Consider the following 23,504-nt stretch of genomic DNA (forward strand, 5'->3'; position numbering starts at 1 on the left):
TTCAAAGTGACTTTAAGTTTGCATTCAAGTAACTTTTGTGATCAATATATGCGTTTATGAGAATCAAACCTATTTTAAATACCTGCATCACCAAAGTTCTGAAACTTTTACAAAAAGATAAACATGCTTTGCTTTCATTTCTGTAAATTTCTCTAGTTGTTGTTATTTTATAAAGTATAGGAGACTTATTAGTGTAAGTCATAAAACACGTTTGTGATGAATGACATTATTCATGCTCTTTACATTGCAGTCTAAAGGCCTGTAGATTTACTCTCAACGTAACCTGAGCCGGCACAATGCAGATGGTTTGATTATCGTTCCTCAGGGAAATCGCTGTGTGAAAGCTAAGCTGACCTCTATACAATGTGGATGGACTGAAGCCTATTTAAAAGCTGTTGAATATTTCATCACCAGTCAACAATACTTCTCCTTTAGCTTGCTATTTACATTCCAGTAGGATTGAGTTGTTTAACCATCATATATGAAGAAATGAACTTCAGTCATGCTGTTCTTATCCTACATGCGGTGCATCTGAAAGGTCTTACAGCTTATCGCATGACAAACCAAACTAAACCAAACCAAACCAAACCAAACCGATGATGTCTCTGTATCTAACAGAAAGTATTTATAAGATTCAACAATTCTAACAAAACCACCCGTAGCCAATGCAAAGCCTATTATGTGCATTTCACAGAAAGCAAACAAAACAGTCTTAATTCTTTCTGGTACAATCAAGATTTAATCTCTGAGCAAACTAAATGTCAGTCTTACCCGCCGATCCGCCCGTATTTCTTTTTCTCGTTGTCCTATCAGTTAAGTTAAAGTTTTAAAGCCAGAGCCGGTGAATGCACAGGTGTCTCATCACGACAGCTCCATACTGCCGTGTGTCACTCTACCTGCGGCTGCTTTGACTTGCTCCGCCCCTCCGGGTCTTGAATCCCACAATCACGTCCCAGGGCGGTGACATCAGTAGCTCACCTGTTATCCAACCACACAGGTCAAAACGCTCGCGGCCTCTTATGCAAAACGCCGCGGCTGTGGCCGAGCATGGCCGCCCGGGCTCGGCTTTCTCACCGGACTGCATTATGCACACCGGCCACAGACGGGAATCTGATTACAAATAAATGTGGAAATCACCCTGAGGCTACAGCAGTCAACTTACCAAACCTAATGCTGATAACTGGGAACTGTGTGGACGGATAAGGGTCAGGGGTAGAGGGAATTAAAAGCCAAACACCACGTGAACCTGCCGATACAGATTTGTGTGAATTAAAGTTTTAATATTGCATTAAAAACGAAGCACATATATGTAACACTTGCTGTTGCGAGTGGAGCGACTCATAGCCTAATATGGGCCTGTGAGACTAAATGATGTGGTATTCAAATCTGTACAAACAAACAAACCTAGAGTGAGCTGAAATAGACCAAACATAGCCCGGAGCTGTGGACCAGTATACGGTTGCTATGCACGCCTGTGCTGCCAGGTTAGCGAAAGCTTGAGTACACACCCGGTACATACTATTTGTATGAATTCAAGCATTCATGAATTTATGAATCAATGTTCATTTTGCTTGAAATTGACTTGCTTGAAACATTTGATGATAAATTCACTTATGTTGAATGAACAAAGACCCAGATTCACATGCCGCTGTGACCATAAAAGGAAAAGCAGGCAGCATGTAAGCTGTCTGTCTAAAAATATAGCTGTGCCAGACAAATTTGTTTTTATTACACACATGGATGCGCAGGATTAAAATGTTAAAGATTATTATTGAGTCTCTTGGACATAAATGAGAACAGATTACAGGATTTAGGAAGGAGTAAAGAGCTGCTTCACTTGTAACCTGGTAAGCAGATTTTTTTGCTTTTAAAAAGTGCTTATATTGCAATTATTTAGATTTTTATTAAATGCTAACCCATGGATTTATTGTATATGATGACTTTGTACCTTTAAATATGGTGCGATGAAAAACATTTTTAAATAATATTCCCAGTGCTGAAACGGCTTTCACAAATTTGTAAATTTTTTATCTTGAGTGTTTAACAAATAAAGTCTTTTTACTTCTGTAAAACTTTTTGTGCATATTTGAAAACTATTGTTAAAAAAAACGTTTTGAGATTACCCATTGCTCATTACGGAAATAGGAACAACCATTTTACACTGTGTGCCAGGCGGAGAGAACATTTTTCACAGGACCGGGGAAAGATGAGAAGTTGTGGTTTAAAAGTGCATATTTGTATTTTTCTTGTCAAAAATGACAATCGTTTCATTAGATTATGCCTTATGCCTCGTTTGGGATCGCTTAGAGTCCTTTGAAACTCCGTTGAAAAAACTGTTAAGTGTTGAGTTAAGTGTTAAGTGTTGGGGTCCATTAAAGTCCATTAAAATGAGAAAAATCCTGGAATGTTTTCCTCAAAAAACATAATTTCTTTTTGACTGAACAAAGATCAACATTTTGCATATAAATAAAATAAAGCAATATTTACAGTTAAAGGGATAGTTCACCCAAAAACGAAAACTCTATCATTATTTACTCACTCTCATGTTGTTACAAACCTGTATACATTTTTTTTGTTCTGATGAACACAAAGGAAGATATATTGAGAAATGTTTATAACAAAACCGTTCGTGTTAAAATAAAGAATAGGTCTTACACAGATTTATGTAATTTTATTTAAAATGTAGTTGTGGTTGTTTTAAAACAGTGCGTCTTTGAAAGTTTTTCCTTTCATACATCTTTACTTTAAGTGCATTATGTTACAGTAAATCTCATTTATATTTGTTTTTAAACATGCATGAAAATAACCTTTCTCTCCTGAAAAGTGAGTGGACACATAAATGACTGGATTGCGCATAGAACGCTTGACGTAACAGCGTGAGGTGAAGCCAGCACAGAGTTCAAGCGGCCATCTTGCTATGCTCAACCGGCATCGACTTACATTCAAAATCATGATCTAAATTCACCCACTTTATCAGTCACACAAGATTAATTTTTAGGATATGTGTACGTAAATTAATTGTTAATTCTGGTGTTATTTGCAATGTTTATGTTTTAACCAGTCAGGATGAGAGATTTATAAAAACCGTTAAGGTGAGTGTGTCTGCTGCATGTTAGTGACACGGGTATAAATAAAGTTTTTTTGACATTCAGCTACATGGTGACGGTCAGCGTTATTTCTCTAAATAAGTTTAGGTAACTTGAAAAGATAACATAATTACAAAACCAGCAAATTATTGCATGCACATACGGTACAAAGCATGATAATTTATTTAGATTTCAGAATGAGCACGTTTGTCATTAATACTAAACATCCTGCGGTCTGTCTGCTGATCTGATACTGTAATAAAGATGAATGTATAATAACTTACTGTTTAAAAAGCAAAATGTACAACTTTTAGTAAAAATGTTTTGCATTGTAATACAGGGAGACTTCGGATATAAAAACAGAGACTAGAAAACTGATGTTTTTATCATTAAAATCTGATAATGATGTCCATTAATTTAATAGAACGTTTGGGTATACCAACATCGCAGCACGGTGGCTTCACAGTTGTGACGTCATGCGCAATCCAGTCATTTATATAGATCAGTGGTGTGCCCAAATGAAGAAGTATTGATGTCCCTGAGCCACACCACTGATTCATAAGATTAAAGGTTTCCACTGTTATAAACATTTCATGTCATTAGTTAATACAAGATTTAAAAAATATCTTTCCCCTCACAAATATTTCTGGAAAGAGTTGGAAAATAAAAAACATGACAGAGGGGCTTTACAAAGTTCAACCATCAGTACGAGGAATCTCAACTCATCAACTAAATCATATACATCATCTATAGCCTTACTTATTTTTTTCTATTCATCAAAATATTTAGCTATAAACTTCAAACATGCTGTTTTAAGATCAATGTTTATAAGTCAATGGTTTTATGGTAAACAGTGATTGACTGTTGTTTTCTGAAGACTTAGTGTAAGAGATACTGTGTGTGACATAAGAGACAGATCAAGAGACAGAGGTCAACACTGAGGGTCAGAGGTCATGAACAGAGTCATACAATAATAAAGCTGTAATAGACACCACTATATTAACTCAACTACTTACTGCAAATGTCACAAATAAGACCTTGACTAAATTCTTTAAATATGTAAATTTTGAAAATGCATTTCCGCAGTTTATAAGTCTGGGTTATGTCCCTGTCAATGTTATTGTCATAAATATGCAAATGAAAATGTTAACTCGCATTGTAAAAAAAGCAGCATGAAGTTAAAACAACTTGGTTTTGCAAGTCAATTCAACCTACTAAGTTTTGGCTTGTGAAAAGTTGACATAACTTATAAAATCAAGTTGAAATTAGATTTTTAAGATAAAGTTAACGTAAAAATATATGTTGTGTTTTTTACAGTTCAGGGTAAACAAACATAAACCATACAACAGTGTGCAACTTGAAAAGGATAACTCAGGATTAAAAATGACCATAGGTTAATAATTTCAGGTTAAGCAGATATACCTATAAACTCAGTTATAACAGTCAAACAAGGTCTGATGGGTAGAACTGAGTTACAATGTCTAGTAAACTTTAAACGCTAACAAGCAGACAACAAGCGCATTATCTTCTCTTCAGGCCGCTACAGTGCCAATAGTACAACACAGTTGAATTGGAAGTAAGGTTCTTGTTTGTTGGGCTGTACAGGCATATCTGACGGTTTAATTAGATCAATTAACATCAGGGCCATCATGTAAAGCATCAATGGAGCTTTTGGAAGGTCGGCTTGGCTAATGGAAGACCTCATTAACAGAGACACAAAAGCATTGTGTTTGTGTCTATCATGTGTGTGTGTGTGTGTGTGTGTGTGTGTGTGTGTGTGTGTGTGTGTGTGTGTGTATGTGCACCTGCTCTGGGCTTTGTGCATGAACAGGGAGGATTTCTTGTGTTGAGATCAGGCAACAGAAAATACATCTAGCTTTTTAATGGCCACTGTGTGTAATGACTGTAAACTGCTGTGATTAACATCAGTGTCGATTCATTACACCGTACCGTGTTGTTTTACCCTCAAAGCTACTGAAGTGATCTCTTAAACCTACATATGTATTTCATGCCAATTAAAAGCAAGCGTGTGTGTGTTGATCAGAGAGTTTCTGTATAACATCATCAGGGAATTGTTAACAGGGCTGTGCACAGAATGACTACATCTCTATGGACTATTTAGTTTCACAGGACTTAGAGGAGATACAACTAACTTGGTAAGCTGGTTTTGTAATTAAGTGAGTCACACAGTATAGTCATCAGATCACATTACGTTTGAATGATGCACTTATCGTTCACATACGCACTTATTTAAAGAGGCACAAAATATATTTGTGGAAAGCAGAAGAAATCATGCATAAATGATAATAATCTCTTTAATAATAATCTCTCTAATACGCATCATAACTATAGAAAGTTTATCATTTGCATGTGTTTCCAAATCTAGCCATTTTAAGCAATTTGAGAGCAAGAAGATGCTAAAGTGAGTTGTTTCTGTGCGAAAAAGACCATGATGCAGATACATTCTCAAATAGACGCAGACTCATAAGCGCACGCACGGAGACACACGTTTTAAAAAGCACGCAAACACAGAAATTCTCTGTGCTTGAAAGGACAAATAAACACAACATTTTCTTGGCAAGGATTCCCTTGAAAACAGTCAGTTGTGTCTTAAATTGAACGCAAACAGTTCAGAAAGAAACCAGATGTGTGTCAGTATATAGATATGTTCTTATCCGGTCTTAAAGTTGCAGAACCCTTAAAAAAGACCATACTTTACATTTAACTTTGTTCTTTTCTATTTTCATTTGCTTATAATTTTTTGATTTGGTTCTATTTCATTTTCCCAAACCCATTTTTGCCTACCCAGTCTCATAATGATGCATATAAATAGCACGAAGTGTGGAAATCATGCTATGAAAATATGATATGCCAGTCCTTCCCATTCACTTAAACGGAACATCTTTTTTGTCATTTTATTTGTTGGTTTCTCTATTTTTTTAAACCATTTTCGCTTGGGTTTAGGGTTAGATTTTAGATTTGCTTAAGGAGGTTATTTAATATACAGGTTTCCCCATGTTTTTGTCTTTTTTTAAGCCATGGTCGCTTGGAGTTGGGGTTAGAATTGGGGTTTGGGTTAGGATCAGGGCTTGACATTAACTTTTTTGCTCACCAACCAAAGTGGCTAGTTGTTTTCCAAAGTTACTAGCACTCAGCATTTTCACTGGCCACAATTTTGTTGTTAGTAAAATACATTTTATAGACCAATTTAGAGTAGACGTCACAGTTACGTCACCTCAAGCTGCGCGCGCAATGCGGTTGCAGAAAAACAGTGGAAATGAATGAGACACGAGTGAAAAGAGCAAGATAACTCACTAGAAAATGTCTTGTTGTGCTGTTAAGTGTCAGAATAAGAATGCCAAAAAAAGATGGCTTTCATTTTTATAGAATACCATCGTCGAAGACATCATTTGAAGATAAACGTAGGTGTTTATGATAACAATAAGCCCTTAAACGGACAGAATGGAGCGAGGAAATCATCTGGAAATCTTTTAATAATTAGAATAGAAAATAAGTAGAGAAGATGTCCGGTGTTCTGTCGAAGTTTGTTCCCTCCATGTGTTTTTTTATAGCGTTTTTATCACGTTACAATTATAATTTATTCAGAATAAATGTTTTTTTATACTGAAAAAGCAATAATATCACAATTTTAAAAAAATATTTTATAATTTTTTGGTTTTCTATTATTTATTTTTATTTCCTTATATCTTTTAGCTTATGTCTTCTTCCTGTTTTTCTAAATTTATTATGTTTACATACTTAATAAATATATAAATATAGCACACACACACACACACACATGATGTAAAGTGTTATTAATATATAAACAGGCCTTTTTAAAGTATGTTTAAACATAATACTTTTATAATAGTTTTAGAACAAACACGTAAGATAAATATAAGGAAGAAATAATAGAAAACAGGAAAATTATGAAATATTTAATAAACGCTATTATATATAATACATGATAGTATTGCTTTTATATGTACTTTAGCGATTCAGACTGTAAAAATAATTGATTTAGAAAAAAAGAACAATACATATACATCAGTGTTTCCCATACATAGGCTCTACTTGGGCGCTGCGCCCAGGTAAATTGCGACCCGCCCAGGTAAAAAAAATCACTTTACGAATTTCCGTATTTTCTGAACTCGACTGGATGACCCGTGTTTTGGAGAGAGAGAGAGAGAGAGCGCGAGAGAGAGAGCGCGAGAGAGAGAGCGCGAGAGAGAGAGCGCGAGAGAGAGAGCGCGAGAGAGAGGTGGGGGTCGGGTGACCGTGAAGATGATGCACGCGTCATAAACTCATCATCCAGCGCGGCAAACTGGATCAACTGCAGCAGCACATACGGAGCAGCCAGGGAACACACTGCGACCAAAATGGTCGCATATGCTTATGTGCATATGTGTTTATAGCATCTAAGTTGGCTTCATTTTGCGTGCAAGCACGTTGTGTCTCTCCGGTTGAGTGTCCGTTCACGTGCTCTCTGTTTCTCAATGAATTGGGCGCGACGCGAAGCAACCTCAGTGTCACATTGTATCCTTTTTATGTTTCTGAACTTGAGCAGAGTTTTACCATTAGAGGTCTTTCTTCACTGAGGACGCGGGACCCGTACGGTTCCGGGTTTATATTTTAAATGGTCAGATGGGTCCGGGTCGGTCCTAGTTCATTACTTCGGGTCCCAAGTCTGATTAATATTGTGTGTAAAACCCGAGTCGATCGGAGAACGGCCGTGAGCGCTACCGCGCTAAAGCTCGAGTGCTGTTTTAGCGTGCCTCCGGTTTCTATGGCGATAGCAACTGGCTCTTGTCACGACCACGCGCCGCTTCATTTTCTTTATCCCATTTTTTAATAATCTTACTATTAATACTGAATACTGAATGAGCAAAGCTCTAGCTGACTCAGGATATAAAAAACGCAAAGCTGTAATGTAAAGTCTGTCATCGGGACAGCAAGTAGACTTTTAAATCTGAAATAATTAGTGGATTAAGCTTTTTTTAATCGGCAAAAGAGAAATAGAAAGCAGAAGCAGTAAAAGTGCCTATCTTATAGAAGTTATTAACATTATAACATCAGTCACAATTATAATATATAGACCTGCACTGTCTATTAATATACTGTACATAGTATTGTATATAATTGAGTTTGATAAAAGGGGTCATCAAATTGCTTCATATATCAGTGCAAAAACATAAAGTGTTTTCGTGGTGCTTTGACAAACAGTGTCAGCTTTGTTTATGGCAAAAAAAGTTTGGGGTGGTTAGATTAATGAACTATAATGTGAAATTAATATGAATGTTTTATAATTCAAAAAGTATTGTGTTGTGTCACACATTATTAGTTCTTTGTTACATGTATAGTAGACCATTTTTTGTCGGTGGATAATAATGATTGCCCTTTTCACCAGCTACCACCACAAGTAAATTTCAGATCTGTGGGAAACACTGACATATACATTACATACACGCATTTCAGTAGCCAAGCCATTTAAACTTTTTATCTTTCTAAAAAATAAATGTAACGTGATTAAAACGCTATAAGAAACATTGCACTAAAGGGAAACATAGGGGAATCAGACTTCGACAGAACACCGGATCCATAAAAATCACGGTTTAATGCTAAAACACTTCACAACCCTACTGCGGAGCAGTCACTTTCTGCAACCAGTTTGGCTTCGCCCACAAAAAACGTCATCTCTGTTTGCAAACACGAAATTGTTCTATATGATTAAACTTGACTTTGGCTTCCTAAAATGACTTTAATTAAGAGTAGATTTATTTGATTTAGCTAGATTAGATTTTAAATCCTTTCAAATCCTTTCTAAATTAAGACTATATTTATTAGCTGGTATATACCAGGTATATCAGTACAGATCGTATCATATATTTAGCTGCATAGTTAGGCATAAATAGATTAACTTCTAATAAATATAATAAAAGTGCCGCTGGGGTGTAGAAGATTATATGCATTCACTGTTAGGATTGAAATGATGTTCATCTTAGTGTTGGCTATGATAAACATCTTCTGCAGATTTGCATGGGATATATTTAAGATTAAGAGTTACAAACCCCACACATCTATATTCTCCATTAGCTGAATTGTCTGGAAAACAAAAAATGCTTTGTATTTTAAAGTATAATATACTATAATATATCTACATAGCACAGTGTTTAAAAGAAGACCCTGGCTGATCTTCATATTTATTAATTCTGTGTTTTAGAGGATGAGAGTTATACGTGCAGAATAAAGAACGACAAGACAACTGAGCACCTACCTCTTTTCTTCCTCCATCATTATCCACCCGCCGCAGGTTCCTCTTTATCTTCAGGTACTCAGCAGACGCCTCCTCCTCCTCCTCAGGTGGTTTGGGTGGGGGGTAAGCAGGTGGAGGAGGTGGTTTGTGGGAGGAGTTTGATGGAGGCGGAGGTGGGGGGAACCCTGGAGGTGGTGGCAGGTGCGCAGGTGCTGTTGAATTCTGGGAGGCGTCCGTTACGTCAGGATTCAGCATGTCCATATATGCCTGCATGTCTGCACCTGCTGTGATAAAACACATTCACTGATTCAAAGACTCATTCCTTTCATCTCTGTATGTTAGAAAATATTATAGATATAACATTTATATTTCACAAAGTGACTTAAATAAGACGAACATTACAAGCAATTTGTCATCCATAGCTACATACAGATCGGCACAAAGATTTAGTTAAAAGGTAAAAGTATTAATTTATTTATAAAGGTTTATAGATTTTTGAAAGGTATATAAAATGTATATGCACGTCTCATCCATGAAGCAGCGAAAATACTATACACTACTGTGCAAAATATTGAACATTCCTACTCATTCTCTAGTATGATTATTCTTCAAATTTTTTGAATGATAGTTACTGTAAATCATCAAAACTATAGGAACTGACAATAAACAACATATGTGCAGATATGCATATGTTACTCCACAAAAACAATATTAAACATTTAAGTATTAGCTGAAGGGTAATCATCCAAATCAGTTTATTTTGTGCCTGAATGTGTCCACTAGAGGGCATCACTAAGACGCTGACAACAGGTTTCCATGGCAACAGCAGCAGCACTGAATAAGTTGTGCATCAGTGAGCTCAGTTTTTCCCACCATTGTTAAGACAATGTTTCCAGCACTTATTAAACAGGCTGAAACATCTCAAATACAGGCAATTGTGACTCCCCACGAGGAAGCTACATTCAAAACATACTGGAATGATAAAAGAGTAATCTTCATATAAAATAACTAATGTTTCATATTAAGAAAGTTTTTAAGGAAACGTTGTTCTTTGTGAGATGTGTCCCCATGATGGGTACCAAACATAGAGTCACATTACGTTGTGATTTGACAGCATTTTAGTGTGTAAAGTAATAATGTTTCAACCAATTTACACTTATGCATTTTGCAGACATGTTTATCCAAACCGACTTACAGTGCATCACAAGATGTACATTTTTTATCTGTATGTGTCAGGCCCGGCACTACGGTGGGGAAAGGGGGGCATTCCCTTCCCAGAAAGAATTTGTGCCGCCCCTGTTTTCTTAACAGACGTAAATTAAAGCGCTATTGGAGAGCTAAATTCAGTCATATACTTTGAAATAATGATTTCGTATATACACTATAACGTGTATTACTTACTTATTCATTTAACTGATGCTTTTATCCAAAGCGACTTACAATTGCTATATATGTCAGAGGTCGCACGCCTCTGAAGCACTAGGGGTTAAGTGTCTTGCTCAGGGACACAATGGCGTGTCACAGTGGATTCGAACCCAGGTCTCTCACATCAAAGGCGTGTGTCTTATCCTCTGTGCCATCACCACCCCTATATATATATATATGAATTTATCCAATGACTGCAACTAACTAATATCAGGCGAATGGCTTTAGCGCACAAATAAGAACGAGCCTACAGGAATGCATAGTGGAATTCATCAACCTGGGTGGCGTTTCCTTGATGTTTTAGCCTGTGAGGTTCTAGACATTAGTTTCTAGAAAAAGCGAACTGCAAAGATAAATCAGACTTCACTTTATTAATAAAACTGAACATTAGGGCTGCCGTTTGGGGCTAACAACTCCAGGAGGGCAGAGAGACAAGCTCGAGTCAATCCAGTTCGCTATTGGGGAGTCCAGTCAGTACAGGGAACAATCCAAAGTTAAAGGCTCTCTAAGCGAATCTGCGAGACGTTAGTTATTGTTGACGTTTAAAACTGTTTTCAAACAGATGGAGCGTAGCTAACTCCTCCCCCTCCCCCTTCATGAACGCGCCCAACCCCCACCCCCAAATCCTTTTTGTCGTTTATTGGCTGGAACACTTTGTTTTGTTTTGTGATGCTAGGTTTGGCCATTTGTTGATATTGCCGTTTGTGAAGCCTGGGCTGTCTACAAAGATCGCGTTTTTTTACAGTTTGATCAGCGGACAGGCAGCAAGCAGATAGTGAGGAGATGTTTCCGGTATGTAACAAAAAATGTTATGGTCTAAAACGCTTCAATTCGCTTAGAGCACCTTTAAGAGAAGGTAAGAAACCAGACGGGCAGAAATCAAAAAGCCATCCAGGACCATAGATAGTGCAGAGAGAAGCACCCAGTGGCGGATCTAGACCATTTCAACTGGGGGGCCAATCTGGGGCCAGTTGTACTGTTAGAGGGGCCAGTTACATTTAGACCTTATTCTTGTCATATGCATTGCATTGCATTGCACTGCAAAAAATGATTTTCAAGAAAAAAAAATCTTAGTATTTTTAATAAGTAAGAATATCTAAAAATGAAGTCTAGTAATATGTCTAGTTTTTAGACAAAATTTATCAAATGTGAGTGATTTTGTGCATAAAACAAGCAAAAAATCTGCTAATGGGGTAAGAAAAAAAATCTTAATTTTTTTCTTAAACCCTAAATACGTGTTTTATGCATAAAATCACTTAAATTTGATATTTTTGGTCTAAAACCTAGACTTATTTTCTTGGGTCGTTTTGCTCATCAAGAAAAAGCTATTTAATTTAAGAATTTTTTGATATTTTTACTGAAAACAAGACAAAAATACTAAGATTTTTTTTTCTTGAAAATCATTTTTTGCAGTGTGCACTAAAGACATTAACAGGCCAAATACCATGTTTATGCTACTGTCTAATTACGGATGTAAAAAACAACGATCGCAAAAAATTTGTAAAAATAATTTCACACCCCACATTTAGGGGGGCCACAAGGGGGTCCAAGCTTGTTGTCACAGGGGCACTGGCCCCCGCTGGCCCCTCCCTAGAACCGCCACTGGAAGCACCATCAATGCCGAAAGACCAAGTGGATAGCCTACACATAAAATGTACATAAAAAACGATCAAAGATATCAACTTCCCAACATTTACTTACTTTTTTATTTAGCTGACGCTTTTATCCAAAGCGACTTACAATTGTTATATATGTCAGAGGGCGCACGCCTCTGAAGCAACTTGGGGTTAAGTGTCTTGCTCAGGGACACAATGGTGTATCACCCAGGTCTCTCACACCAGAGGCGTGTGTCTTCTCCACTGCGCCATTACTACCCCTACATTTGTTTCATTGTTCTAAAAAAACTGCTTATTAGTGTTCACAAATCAACAACAGTTTCTCTTCTTTTTTATGTGAGACCACTACATAGCATTATAATAACCTCATTATATTTTTCTGCACATTAACACCTCCCATAACAAAAAAGCAGGGCCACAAACATTTGCCCAGCACCATTTTTTTGTGATTTTTACAAATGTTTCACAAAATGCCTTCCAGGAAAATTTTCATCTGTAAATATATAAACATACAAATATATCATATAAAAGAACAGATCCTCTGCCTATCTTCATTCGTTCTCTTTCAGTTTCATTAATAAATTCTCTTTGTCTTCTTTTCCTATTATGATAATTGTAACAATGACCTTACTAGATCGTGTGAGTTGCATTAAAGGAACAAATGTTTAAAATCTTGCAGGCTGAAACATCAATCAAGGAAACACCACTTCTTTCACCAAATTCCACTGCGCCTTATTTTGAGCAGAGAATACGCAGAGAATCACTCACAATAAGGTACAGTGTGGAGCCCCCCCCCCCCCCCAGTTATGCCATCCTGGCGCCAGCCCTGGTATGTGTTTTCCCTGCATCCCTGACCTTTTGCAAGGCTAAACTTTTTAATTTATTTTAAAGAATTACTAAAGAACTAAGTTGCTTAAACAAAAACATAAGCATCAGACAAGGTGTTTCCTGACCTGTAGGCGCTCTGGACGGAGGTGAGCCGCCTCTTTTCTCTCCAGTGCTGGACTGACTGGAGTTTGCCGAGTCGTAATTGGACAGCGAGCTGGAGGGCGAGCAGATGTCGAAGCGGGCCGCAGGAGCGAGGGCGCCGGGCAGGGTGGCGTTCGGGGATGAAAGTCCCGAGTCCGGCTGCTTGTACTCCAGATCCGCTGAAGGGTCCCGGGATAAGACGCGATGCTCCACGCTCTGAGACAAACCACAATCTCAATGCGTCACTATTCTGCTCATTAACAGATCTTTTACACCTAGCTAGTTTGATGGTTGAGGATCTGGATACTCTACCTGAACTGTCTACAAGTATACAGACTACATATGTAGTGTTTAGACTAGGGATGGGCATTTGATTAAATTTTTTTAGTCGATTGTCGGGAGAATTAACGATCGACTATCGATTAATCATTAATATTTTTATAATAAAAAATAATTATTTAACTTTTATAACTCAAAAATGTTGAATACAAAAATACAGCGTGTTTTCCTCCATGAGACCTTTATTACAAGATCAACTTGTGGCAAATAGTTAAACTACATTTAGTTAGACAACCCGAACATATATGTGCTTGAATATGCGGTGCTCTAAAGCAGCGGAACCTGCAGCTGCGAGCCGCATTCTTAAACAGAGACCTCATTTGTTCCAAAAAATCATTACCTCTTCATGATTATTTTTTTGAAATCAAAACGAAAGGTCACAGATAACGGAGTATGGCGTCAAATATTGCACCCTGGTGGTAAAATGTTGAATTGGTGCCACACAGTGAAATTCATTTAATTGCTTCAAGACACACGCTTCGCTAGGCAACGCAACCTACATTAGATTAAAAAAAGTATTCGATTAATCAATAACAAATTAGTGTCATCGACTAAATTCTTAACGATCAATTATCGATCGTCGATTAATCATGCCCATCCCTAGTTTAGACAAAGTGTTAAAACAATAAGGGTTGTTGATGCACAAATGTTACTGCTGTCAAAAACCAGGAAACTTAAAGGACATGCAAGGAAAACAGATTCAGAGAAACAACCCCACCTCATCGCATCTTCATCATCATTTCACTACTCATCATCAATAACAAACAAATCTACTCAACAGTTTACTGCTTACAGTCCTCTACAGTATTATAATATCATCCTATTGATACTGATATGAACTTAAAAAAACATTGCACTACACCTGCAGTTGAAATTAAAGTTTTTTAATAACGATGAATGACAAATGCATTCAACAAATGCGGTCTACTTTGCTTTTTTGAAACACAGTAAAGCTTTGCAGCTTGGACATTTAAAATCAAATGATGTTAATTTACACAGCGCATTACATTTTAAATCATTTGACTTCATAAAGACACAGATCAGAGTTTTACAAATGTGAACTTTGTGATACACCAAAAAAAGCATTCCCAAATGTCTCTCTCACAATGTGCACATGTGTATAATGTGGAGTGAAAGTCTTATGACAGGATATCTCTCATTACACTGAAGATCATTATAGACTCTAACAATGGAGATCATCCCACTTCTCTACACTCGGGACAGACGACCCAATGTTGTTTTAGTGTACAATTAATAAACTCTTTACATGACAGAACTGTAAAACTGTTTGTGTGTGAAGCCAAGGGGCAGTTTCCCGGACAGGGATTAGACTAGTCCTAGACTAAAATAAATGTAAGAGCTGTCCAAACTGAAAACAACTTGCACGGACATTACTTAAAATACATCAGTGCCCTTTGTTTTGCCTAAAAATGCACACAAGTAATGTTTTTAGTAAGGCATGTTTGTTAAAACTAGTTATATTTCCTAAAAAAACTAAGGCCTAGTCCTGGCTTAAGCTAATCCATGTCCGAGAAACCACCCCCGAATGTCTAATAATAAAATGCATGATCACATATCCAATGGTTTCATAAACATACAAATCAAGAAAATTACAAGAAATTACAAATCAATGGACACCCACCATCATAACCAAATGTTTGTGTGTGTTTGGGTCTTACCATGTTTTCAACTGTGCGGAGGTACTTGGCACACTGTTGATGCCCGTTGTACTCGGACAGATCTGCTGCTGAGAATCCATCCTGATCTCGTATTCCCAAATCCACTCCGTTCACCACCAGAATCTGACAGCACTACAGAGAGAAGCACAACTTTACAGCACTATCTATCACCAGATTATTAAATATAATTACTGACATTATTAGGTCAAAATTTCTGAGACACTTGCAGAGGCCCTCGTTTTGACGTGGGCCAATCCCATCCTAACCACTCTGAAAATTTGAGAAACTACATAGCAGTACCCTAGTACTGTTTTAAAGTCATCAAAAAATAGAGAAATATCTCCTTCATATCTAATTCATATCAGTTAACACTGATTTGAGAAAGTATAAATGTCTTTGCTATCCTAATTGTGATCCAGCTCCATTATATCAAAGCTCCAGAGATGCTCGGAGAGATTGCCGTGTGAATATTTCAGCATTTTCACTCGTATGAATATTTATCATCATTGTCAAATCCACATGAAGCTCAGTCTTCAATTCTCAGTCTCATAGAGAATCAGGGCTGAGTCGTAGTGCCAAGACCTCCGGTTTTAACATGTCAAGCCATCACCATGTACATACTAAGATTATTATTTTATTTTAATCAATATTAAACTAAAAATATAAATGCCTAGTTTTTTTATTTACCGGCACTTAGCTGGATGGCTATAAAGTCTGAACCCTGGACATGTGACAGTTTAGTTGTGGTTTGAATTGAATGCAGCACTTTGTCAATGACAGCCGTCATGCGTTGAACCCTCGGGGGAGAGAGACCGAGAGACAATACTGACTTTTTCTCTCTCGACCTTTCATTCAGCACACTGACAAAGATAATGTTACAAAGCAATAAAGGTGCTGCTGGTTCTGTGGAAAGTTATTGGCTTCCTGTGACCGGCAACACAACACCACCACAACACAATACAACACTTCACTTTAGCTTCTGTTCATGTGGAAACAGACAGAAATATTCGTGTTATTCTAATCTCAAGTGAACAACAGACAGTCAGTGTCTTTGATTGTGAAAATTGTATTGTAAAATTGCACTATTATTCTTGTATTGTAAAATACAATAAACAAAACACACATTTCCATGTTTTGTAATGTTTTTTTATACTGTACAAACTGTATAGTTTATTCCCTTCCCCTAACCCCAACCATCACAGAAAACTTTCTGCTACTTCACATTTTCAAGGAACATCATTCTGTTTAATTTTTAAGCTTGTTTCTTCATGAGGCTTCTATGGTTCAAGTCATACCTCTCAGGTAGGTCATTCTTTCAGGGTAGGTGAGGTGACATCTCCGCACCCCAACTTCTTGATACTTCTTGAACTAGTGAGACGCGTTCTACAGGCCTTATCATTAGCATGATGGCACAGAAGACGTTGAGTATTGCACATCATCTTCTTTTTTTAACTTTAGTGGCGCAACAAGGCATTAGTGGGCAATGCTAGTGTAAATAGCGTTTTTCAGCAATGGACACTATTTGCAAGTGTAAAAACACACGTCTTGTGGTAAAAATCTATGTTTGATAACAACATGACAGATATTGAGAGATTTCAGATCAGTACAATAGATTTTATAGCCTGATACCTCCAGCTCGCCATTCTCCGCTGCGTCATGAAGCGGCGTCCCACCCCAGCTGTCCGTCACGATTTCCCCACCATGCAGGAAAAGCCAGCTGAGTACTTTGGCGTGTCCACGGCTGGCAGCGAAGTGCATGGCTGTAGCTCCATCATTATCTCTGTCCGCCAGACTGATCTCTGTGAAACTCATCTGTGCAGAGACAAACCACACCACATACACCTAAAACATGTGAACATTAACAAGCTTGATCTCCAGACATGATGGAAACTAAAAATACACGGATGACCAACATCACAGTCACACACCTGTTTAAATGACTAGATAGTCTCACCTGCACTCAAAAATATAGTTCCTACATGGGTTCTTTCCAGCACTGTCATACAGCAGTAGGAACGCTTGTGAATTTTTCAAGTCAAAGGTTCTTTCTTACATTTCCCACTAAAAAAGACTCTTTGTGCATCACACAGCCTTTCTTAAGCACTAATTCTTGCCAAAGGCCTACTCAAAAAGGGGGCAAGGTCTTGGTCTTGACTTGGTCTCGACCCTTTAAAGTCTTGGTCTTGTCTCGGTCTCAGCCTGTCTTGGTCATGACTTGGTCTCGGTTTAGGTGGTCTTGGCTACAACACTACTGAGCTCCCCGTGCAGTAGTTAAGAAATAACTTCCGCTTTCTCACCGAGTTTACCAGTATTTTGGTGCTGATGTGTGAATGATATCTTACTAGTAAAACAGCACATTTTTGTATTTACTTGTAAAGTCATTCTGGTAAATTGATGATAATTAACGTACTATACATATCAAAATACTTTTGCGTCAAATCTGCTTATTCCCACCTTCAGACCAATTTGTTTTTTAGCCAGAATCCATTACAAGTCTGATAAAAAATGCAAGTGAACAAGAAATCATGCAGGGTTTGCATCTAAGCTCTTCAAATATTAAATGTAGTTCTAAACGTAGGTTCTGGAGGAGCCTAAACATTCAGGCCTGTCAATCTTCATCATGGGCGTATTTAAGGCAGCCTTCAGGCCTCAACGTCCAGCTGCATTTTTTTTTCGGCATCCCTCCTCCTCCCCGTCTCCTCCTTCTCTCTCTATTTCTTCATCTGTGTAGTTTCTGTTGCAGGGGGTAGATCTTGGTGCTCGAGCCTGGGCCTCCGGTTCGCTCTCTCTGAAGGTTCAGAGCTCTTGTGCAGAGCTCCCATTGAGGACAGCAAGCCAAGTTTGTTTGCCATTAATCATTAAGACCTGAATGCACAGGCGAACTAGTGAATGTAGTTTTTAGATGTAGACTCACTGTTTTCACTTTTGTAAGTCTTTGTGCAAATAAAAAATATGTAGTAAGCAACGTTAGTGTAAGGGTTATTTGTTATGTTTAAGCTCTTTTATTTTGAACTTGTATTTTGTAGTCCTGTTTTATGGTCATTGTAGTCTTTTGTGTTACCCATTTTCCATAGTTTTTATTTGTTATTAAACATATGTGCTGTTTATTGTTCATGGCTCATGTTAGCGGATTATTTTTCACCGTTTGGATTAATTATTTGGATTATTTGTTAAGATTAATAAAACCTTAGTTATTTGCACATAGATTCAACTTTCCCTTCTCATGATTGGACAGCATGTAACAACTAGGCTGAAAATCTATACTACTTAATTTAAACCAAAGCCAGAATTGAACCCATTAGAAAACTTTTCATTAAAATCAAATGCAAAAAATGATACAGAAAATATTATAAATGATGTACTCATCTAATAATGCAAATGTTGGTGATAAATGTTCATGTTTTTTATGTCTCACCAGCCAGACGATGACAGTGTTGTGTCCCATCTGAGCGGCAGCGTGCAGTGGAGACATGCCGTCATTGGCTCTGATACTTGGCTCCGCCCCACAGTCCTTCACTAAATACTGAACAACCTCCAGATGTCCCTCCTGACAGGCAAGGTAGAGAGGTGTGGCACCATTCTTGGTTTGAAAATTGACAACTCTAAAAAAAAAAACCGTTCAATGATGTAAAGTCCACATTGTTGTGTTAATAGAATTATATCTCTAACTTTACATAGAAATGTAAACACTTGAAAATGAAACTGCATAAAAAACTTTAGCATTAGGTAAGCTCTTCTTGTGTATCGGAATCAATGTGAAAATCTGGAGGATTATGACATTGAAGCAGGAAAACCAAACTATTCTTTAAATAACAGTGTTAAAACTGATGTGTTTGGAAATTAATTGCTTAATTATGTTATATAACTACTGATGTTTTACTGTGCAGCTGGTCCCAGTGTCATGCACCTGTTTCATTTAAAACATGATCATTTTTTAATGAAGAACTTCTGCATCACAACATCCTTCACATATCAACCTAAAATATGCTTAAAATATTCATAATGAGCAACCATCCTGAAACCTACTGAAAATACTTCAGTAGTCATTATATGAAAAGGAGTTTGTAGGGACTGGAACAGGCACCGGGTCTGCCAGTTCCCAGGGGAAACATCCAGCATTATTATGTCTGTCCCAGATCTTCCCTCAAAGTCACAGCAGGAGTTCTGGCAGAAAACAAGTGTCTCCCTATAAATACAATAAAGCTCAGCTTTATTTGGACATGAACCGAGCAGGCAGCATTGAGTCACTTAAGCGGATTAGTGCTGCTTCACATGAGGCATTGGTGCTGTACAGGAGATGAGCTCTGAGGGGTTATTGGAGGAAAAGCCATTGTTGTTCTCTGTGGATAAGGGCCTCACTCCTAAACCACCTGTCTCTGTTGTGTCTTTTTATGTTGATGATCTCTGACACCACCTTAAGTTTATACTGCAAGCGAGCTGTGTGGTGTGCTGTGACAAATGTATAATCGCTCAATACAAGTGTATAACTTTTTGAGTCTGGACAGTTGATATTAAGGAGAACCACACCTTCAAATGCCACCACTTCATACAACAAAGATTTCTCAGATGATGTCGTCCTCTCTAGTCCACTCAAATCCAAAGTACTTTTGTAGTGACATATAATGAATGTGGGAACACAGAGCAAGGAGCAAAACAACCCTCTGCATTCATCATACGTCACTATGAAAAGTGCGTACATTAAGCTGATACTCTATCCTGAATGCAAATTACTGGAAGCTTGTTATATTTGTTTTAAATATGGATATTTCTCTTACAAAATCACATAGATTACCATCAGAAGGCCTTTATTTATCCCCCTGGAGCCATGTAGATTACTTTTGTGAAGAATGAATGCACATTCTTTGGACATGAAGGAGCTGGACCCTATATTCATCCATTATAAAGATTGGAAGAGCTTGGACATTTTCAAAAATATCTGAATATGTCTTCGTATGAAAAAGTATGGACATATGTAATTCTGATGTCTTGAGGGTGAGTAAATCATGGGGTAATACACATTTTTGCCCAAACTATCACTTGGTATTGGTATTATATCACATAAGTTGGTATTTGTTGGATTATATTTGTTGCCCTCATGATATTCCTTCAAGTCCATGTAAAAAAATCAGGTACAGTTCCCATCAATGACTGACGAATTGGGAACTCGCTAGAGAGAACAATCTGTTTCAAATGTAACTAGAAAAAGCCAATGCATATTGCCATGCGGTAATTGCATCTGCTGGCCATGCCCGGGCGGGGGAGTATAAATAGATGGAAGGTACAATGCATATTCAGCTTTTATTTCCGGTGCCGACCAGTTGTCTGTTCTGCTCCTGCCTCTTAGAGTGTGACTGGAGTTTAATTGTGTGTTGTCGTTAAAGCGTGGCAGCGCCAATACATAAAAGTACATCAGGGGCGGACTTACCCATTAGGCAAAGGTCGGCAATTGCCTTGGGCCCCGAGTTGCCAAGGGGCCCCAAAACGCAGAGGTGTACTTGGTGAGCTGCCATATTATGTTCTTCTCATCATATTATGTTCATTTGAATACAAAGTATTTTAATTTAAAATATATTGTGGATGTAATGTGGCATTAAATGAATATATATTAAAGAAATTCAGTACACCAAGAAAAATAAAAAAGTACATAAATGTTTTACACATCTTTTTACCATGTAGTACTGCCGTTAGTATAAAATCCAATCATATTATTCACACAATATCTATCTATCTATCTATCTATCTATCTATCTATCTATCTATCTATCTATCTATCTATCTATCTATCTATCTATCTATCTATCTATCTATCTTAATCTCAACCTCATTGGGGGCTAAAACGTATGTAACCTTGAGAAATAGCGATGAGAAAAGAGATAGAAAAATACAGTAAAGGGTGCATAGTTAGGGCCCAGACACATGGTTTTTACCTTGAGCCCCCAAATCCCTAAATCCGCCTCTGAAGTACATCCTAACCCAAACCCCAACCTCAAGCGACAATGATTTAAAAACAGGAAAAAAATGAGGAAACAATACATAAAATGACACAAAAAACTATTTATAGAAATTTGTGCGAGTGACACGAAAAAGACATTTGTGTTCAAGGCACAAAAAAGCTGAATTTCGTGCCATGGACGCAAATAAATAAATCAAATTTATTGTGACTATAACATGACTTTCTGTGAGTTCATGATGAATATTTTCGTCCTGTCACAATGTGAGAGAATTTAATGCTTGCATTCAGAGTTTAAAAGAGCACCCTTTAACAAGTAAAACCTTAGCACCCTATAGCCTCCACTGATTTATTTGTCATTGTCAGACAGTATGTTAGATTACTAAAATATCTGTCTCTCATTTTGCCAGAATCATCCACAGGAGGATGTACACGAGAAGAGTCAGGAGACAAGTTAGAAAAATGTAACCCAGCCAACCTTAACAGAAGCTGTTCAAAGGCACAGAGAATATGACAAAAACTCACACAAAGCTAAGAAACTTAATAGGGCAGTTGCCGAATTCATATGCATGGTTCAAGTTCCTGCCTTCACTGTAGAAAAGCATGGATTTCAGCAGATGCTTCAACAGTTCAACCCCAGATACCAGTTACCAAGAAATTTCTTCATGTATACAGAGATTCCCAAACTATACACCAAAACCAGAGACCTAATTTCAAAACATCTCAAACAGAAACCATTTTCCTGCCTGCACAACGGATCTGTGGACAAGCAGACCTGCAGAGATATTGAAGTGCTTTACCATGCAGTACAAAACAAAATCCTGGTAGATGCACTCCTGGTGCTTGGGCTGTAGGGCCTGAAGACTGAGCACACAAGGGAGAGTTTGAAAGAAGCCTTTGAGGAGAAAATTCAGGAAGAATGGAAACTGGACATTAAATAAAATAGCCGGTATTACCACAGACAATGCATCCAATAACCAAAAGGCATTCAAAGATGATTACACATGGATCCCATGTTTCGTTCACAATTTACACCTCATAGTAAATAAAGCAGTTAACATTGACAGGGTATCTTCAGCACTTTCAAGACACACTTCCTGAATGCCCCGTGTCCCAGACCTCTTCGGTGACCTGGTTGGGAGCTTTGCTCAGCATTTCTCAGAGGGCCCCTCCTCTATGTCTGCACCTGCCCAGTATCAGTCGGTTGTGAGAAGGCCGCCCAGCCGCCCACAAATCCCTGTGGTAAACACAAGGGTAAGTGACCCTGAGACGAGTGACCTAGAGATGGTGGGGACTGCTCTTTGGGAGGTGGGGACCAGACCACTCCCTCCCCCAGAGGAAGGCAGTGTGGAGAATATTTTGTTGCATTTCATTTTTGTTCTGCCGCTGGCTTTTCAGGCGCCGGTACCTCAAATTCTCAGCAAAAGGGCAGTTTCCCACATCTCTAGGTCTGAAGAGCAAGGACTGGGCAATGGACAGGGGGTTACCAAGCTCAGGGCACTCTGTGCCCGCTCAGGTTGCAACACTCCACCAGAAGTGTTGTTTCCCTCCTGGGCAATGGACAGTGGTCTACCAAGCTTGGGGCATGTTGTGCCCGCTCAGGTTGCGACTCACTCCACCAGAAGTGTCGTTTTCTCCTGGGTGCTGGAATGTGGCGGATCACTGACAGACATTTGTAGAGCTGCAGGCTGGGTGCCACCTAACATGTTCGCTAGGCTCTATATCTTGCGTGTTGAGCCGGTATCCTCACATTTTCTCACCTTAAACGGGTAGAAGCACCTGCCTCAAGTGTCTGCTTAATGGCGCTAGATCGGTACCAGAAGTGTCATATTGGCACTTCCAACTCTGCCACTCCCTCCAAAGCCTTTCACTTGTTGAATTCTTGAAAACCTTTTGCAAGCTTGGTGTCGATATGTAGCAACCCCTGGGATCCCATATGTATATTTTTCCATGGTATAGCCTTGAGACAGAATGGGTATGCTTTCCAGTGTTATCAAAGTGTCACTAATTGGTTAAGCAAGAACAGTATTGACTGGCCTTCTCTGCGTAAGGCCCTTGCCATGGCTACTCATACAGGGCACTGGAAGGACGCTTTAGTAGGCATTCCCAATTCATCCGTCATTAATGTGATGTCGAAGTGACCAACTAAAAGAGAATGTCTCGGTTACGGATGTAACCCTCGTTCCC

The 23,504-nt window shown here is 38.2% G+C and overlaps 1 protein-coding gene across 1 annotated transcript in view; it reads right to left on the reverse strand.

Moving 5' to 3' along the window:
* The window catches only part of espn (espin), a 70,276-nt gene that overhangs the window by 36,935 nt on the left and 9,837 nt on the right, over nt 1-23,504 (reverse strand). The window contains exons 3-7 of the mRNA XM_065247829.2: nt 18,783-18,969; nt 16,997-17,179; nt 15,368-15,499; nt 13,334-13,565; nt 9,361-9,623 (exon numbers count right to left, since the gene is read on the reverse strand). Of these exons, the coding sequence (XP_065103901.1) occupies nt 9,361-9,623; nt 13,334-13,565; nt 15,368-15,499; nt 16,997-17,179; nt 18,783-18,969 (997 nt within the window). The remainder of the gene's footprint in view (nt 1-9,360; nt 9,624-13,333; nt 13,566-15,367; nt 15,500-16,996; nt 17,180-18,782; nt 18,970-23,504) is intronic.

Source organism: Paramisgurnus dabryanus, chromosome 11 (genome assembly GCF_030506205.2).
Source record: "Paramisgurnus dabryanus chromosome 11, PD_genome_1.1, whole genome shotgun sequence".
NCBI classification, from domain to species: domain Eukaryota; kingdom Metazoa; phylum Chordata; class Actinopteri; order Cypriniformes; family Cobitidae; genus Paramisgurnus; species Paramisgurnus dabryanus.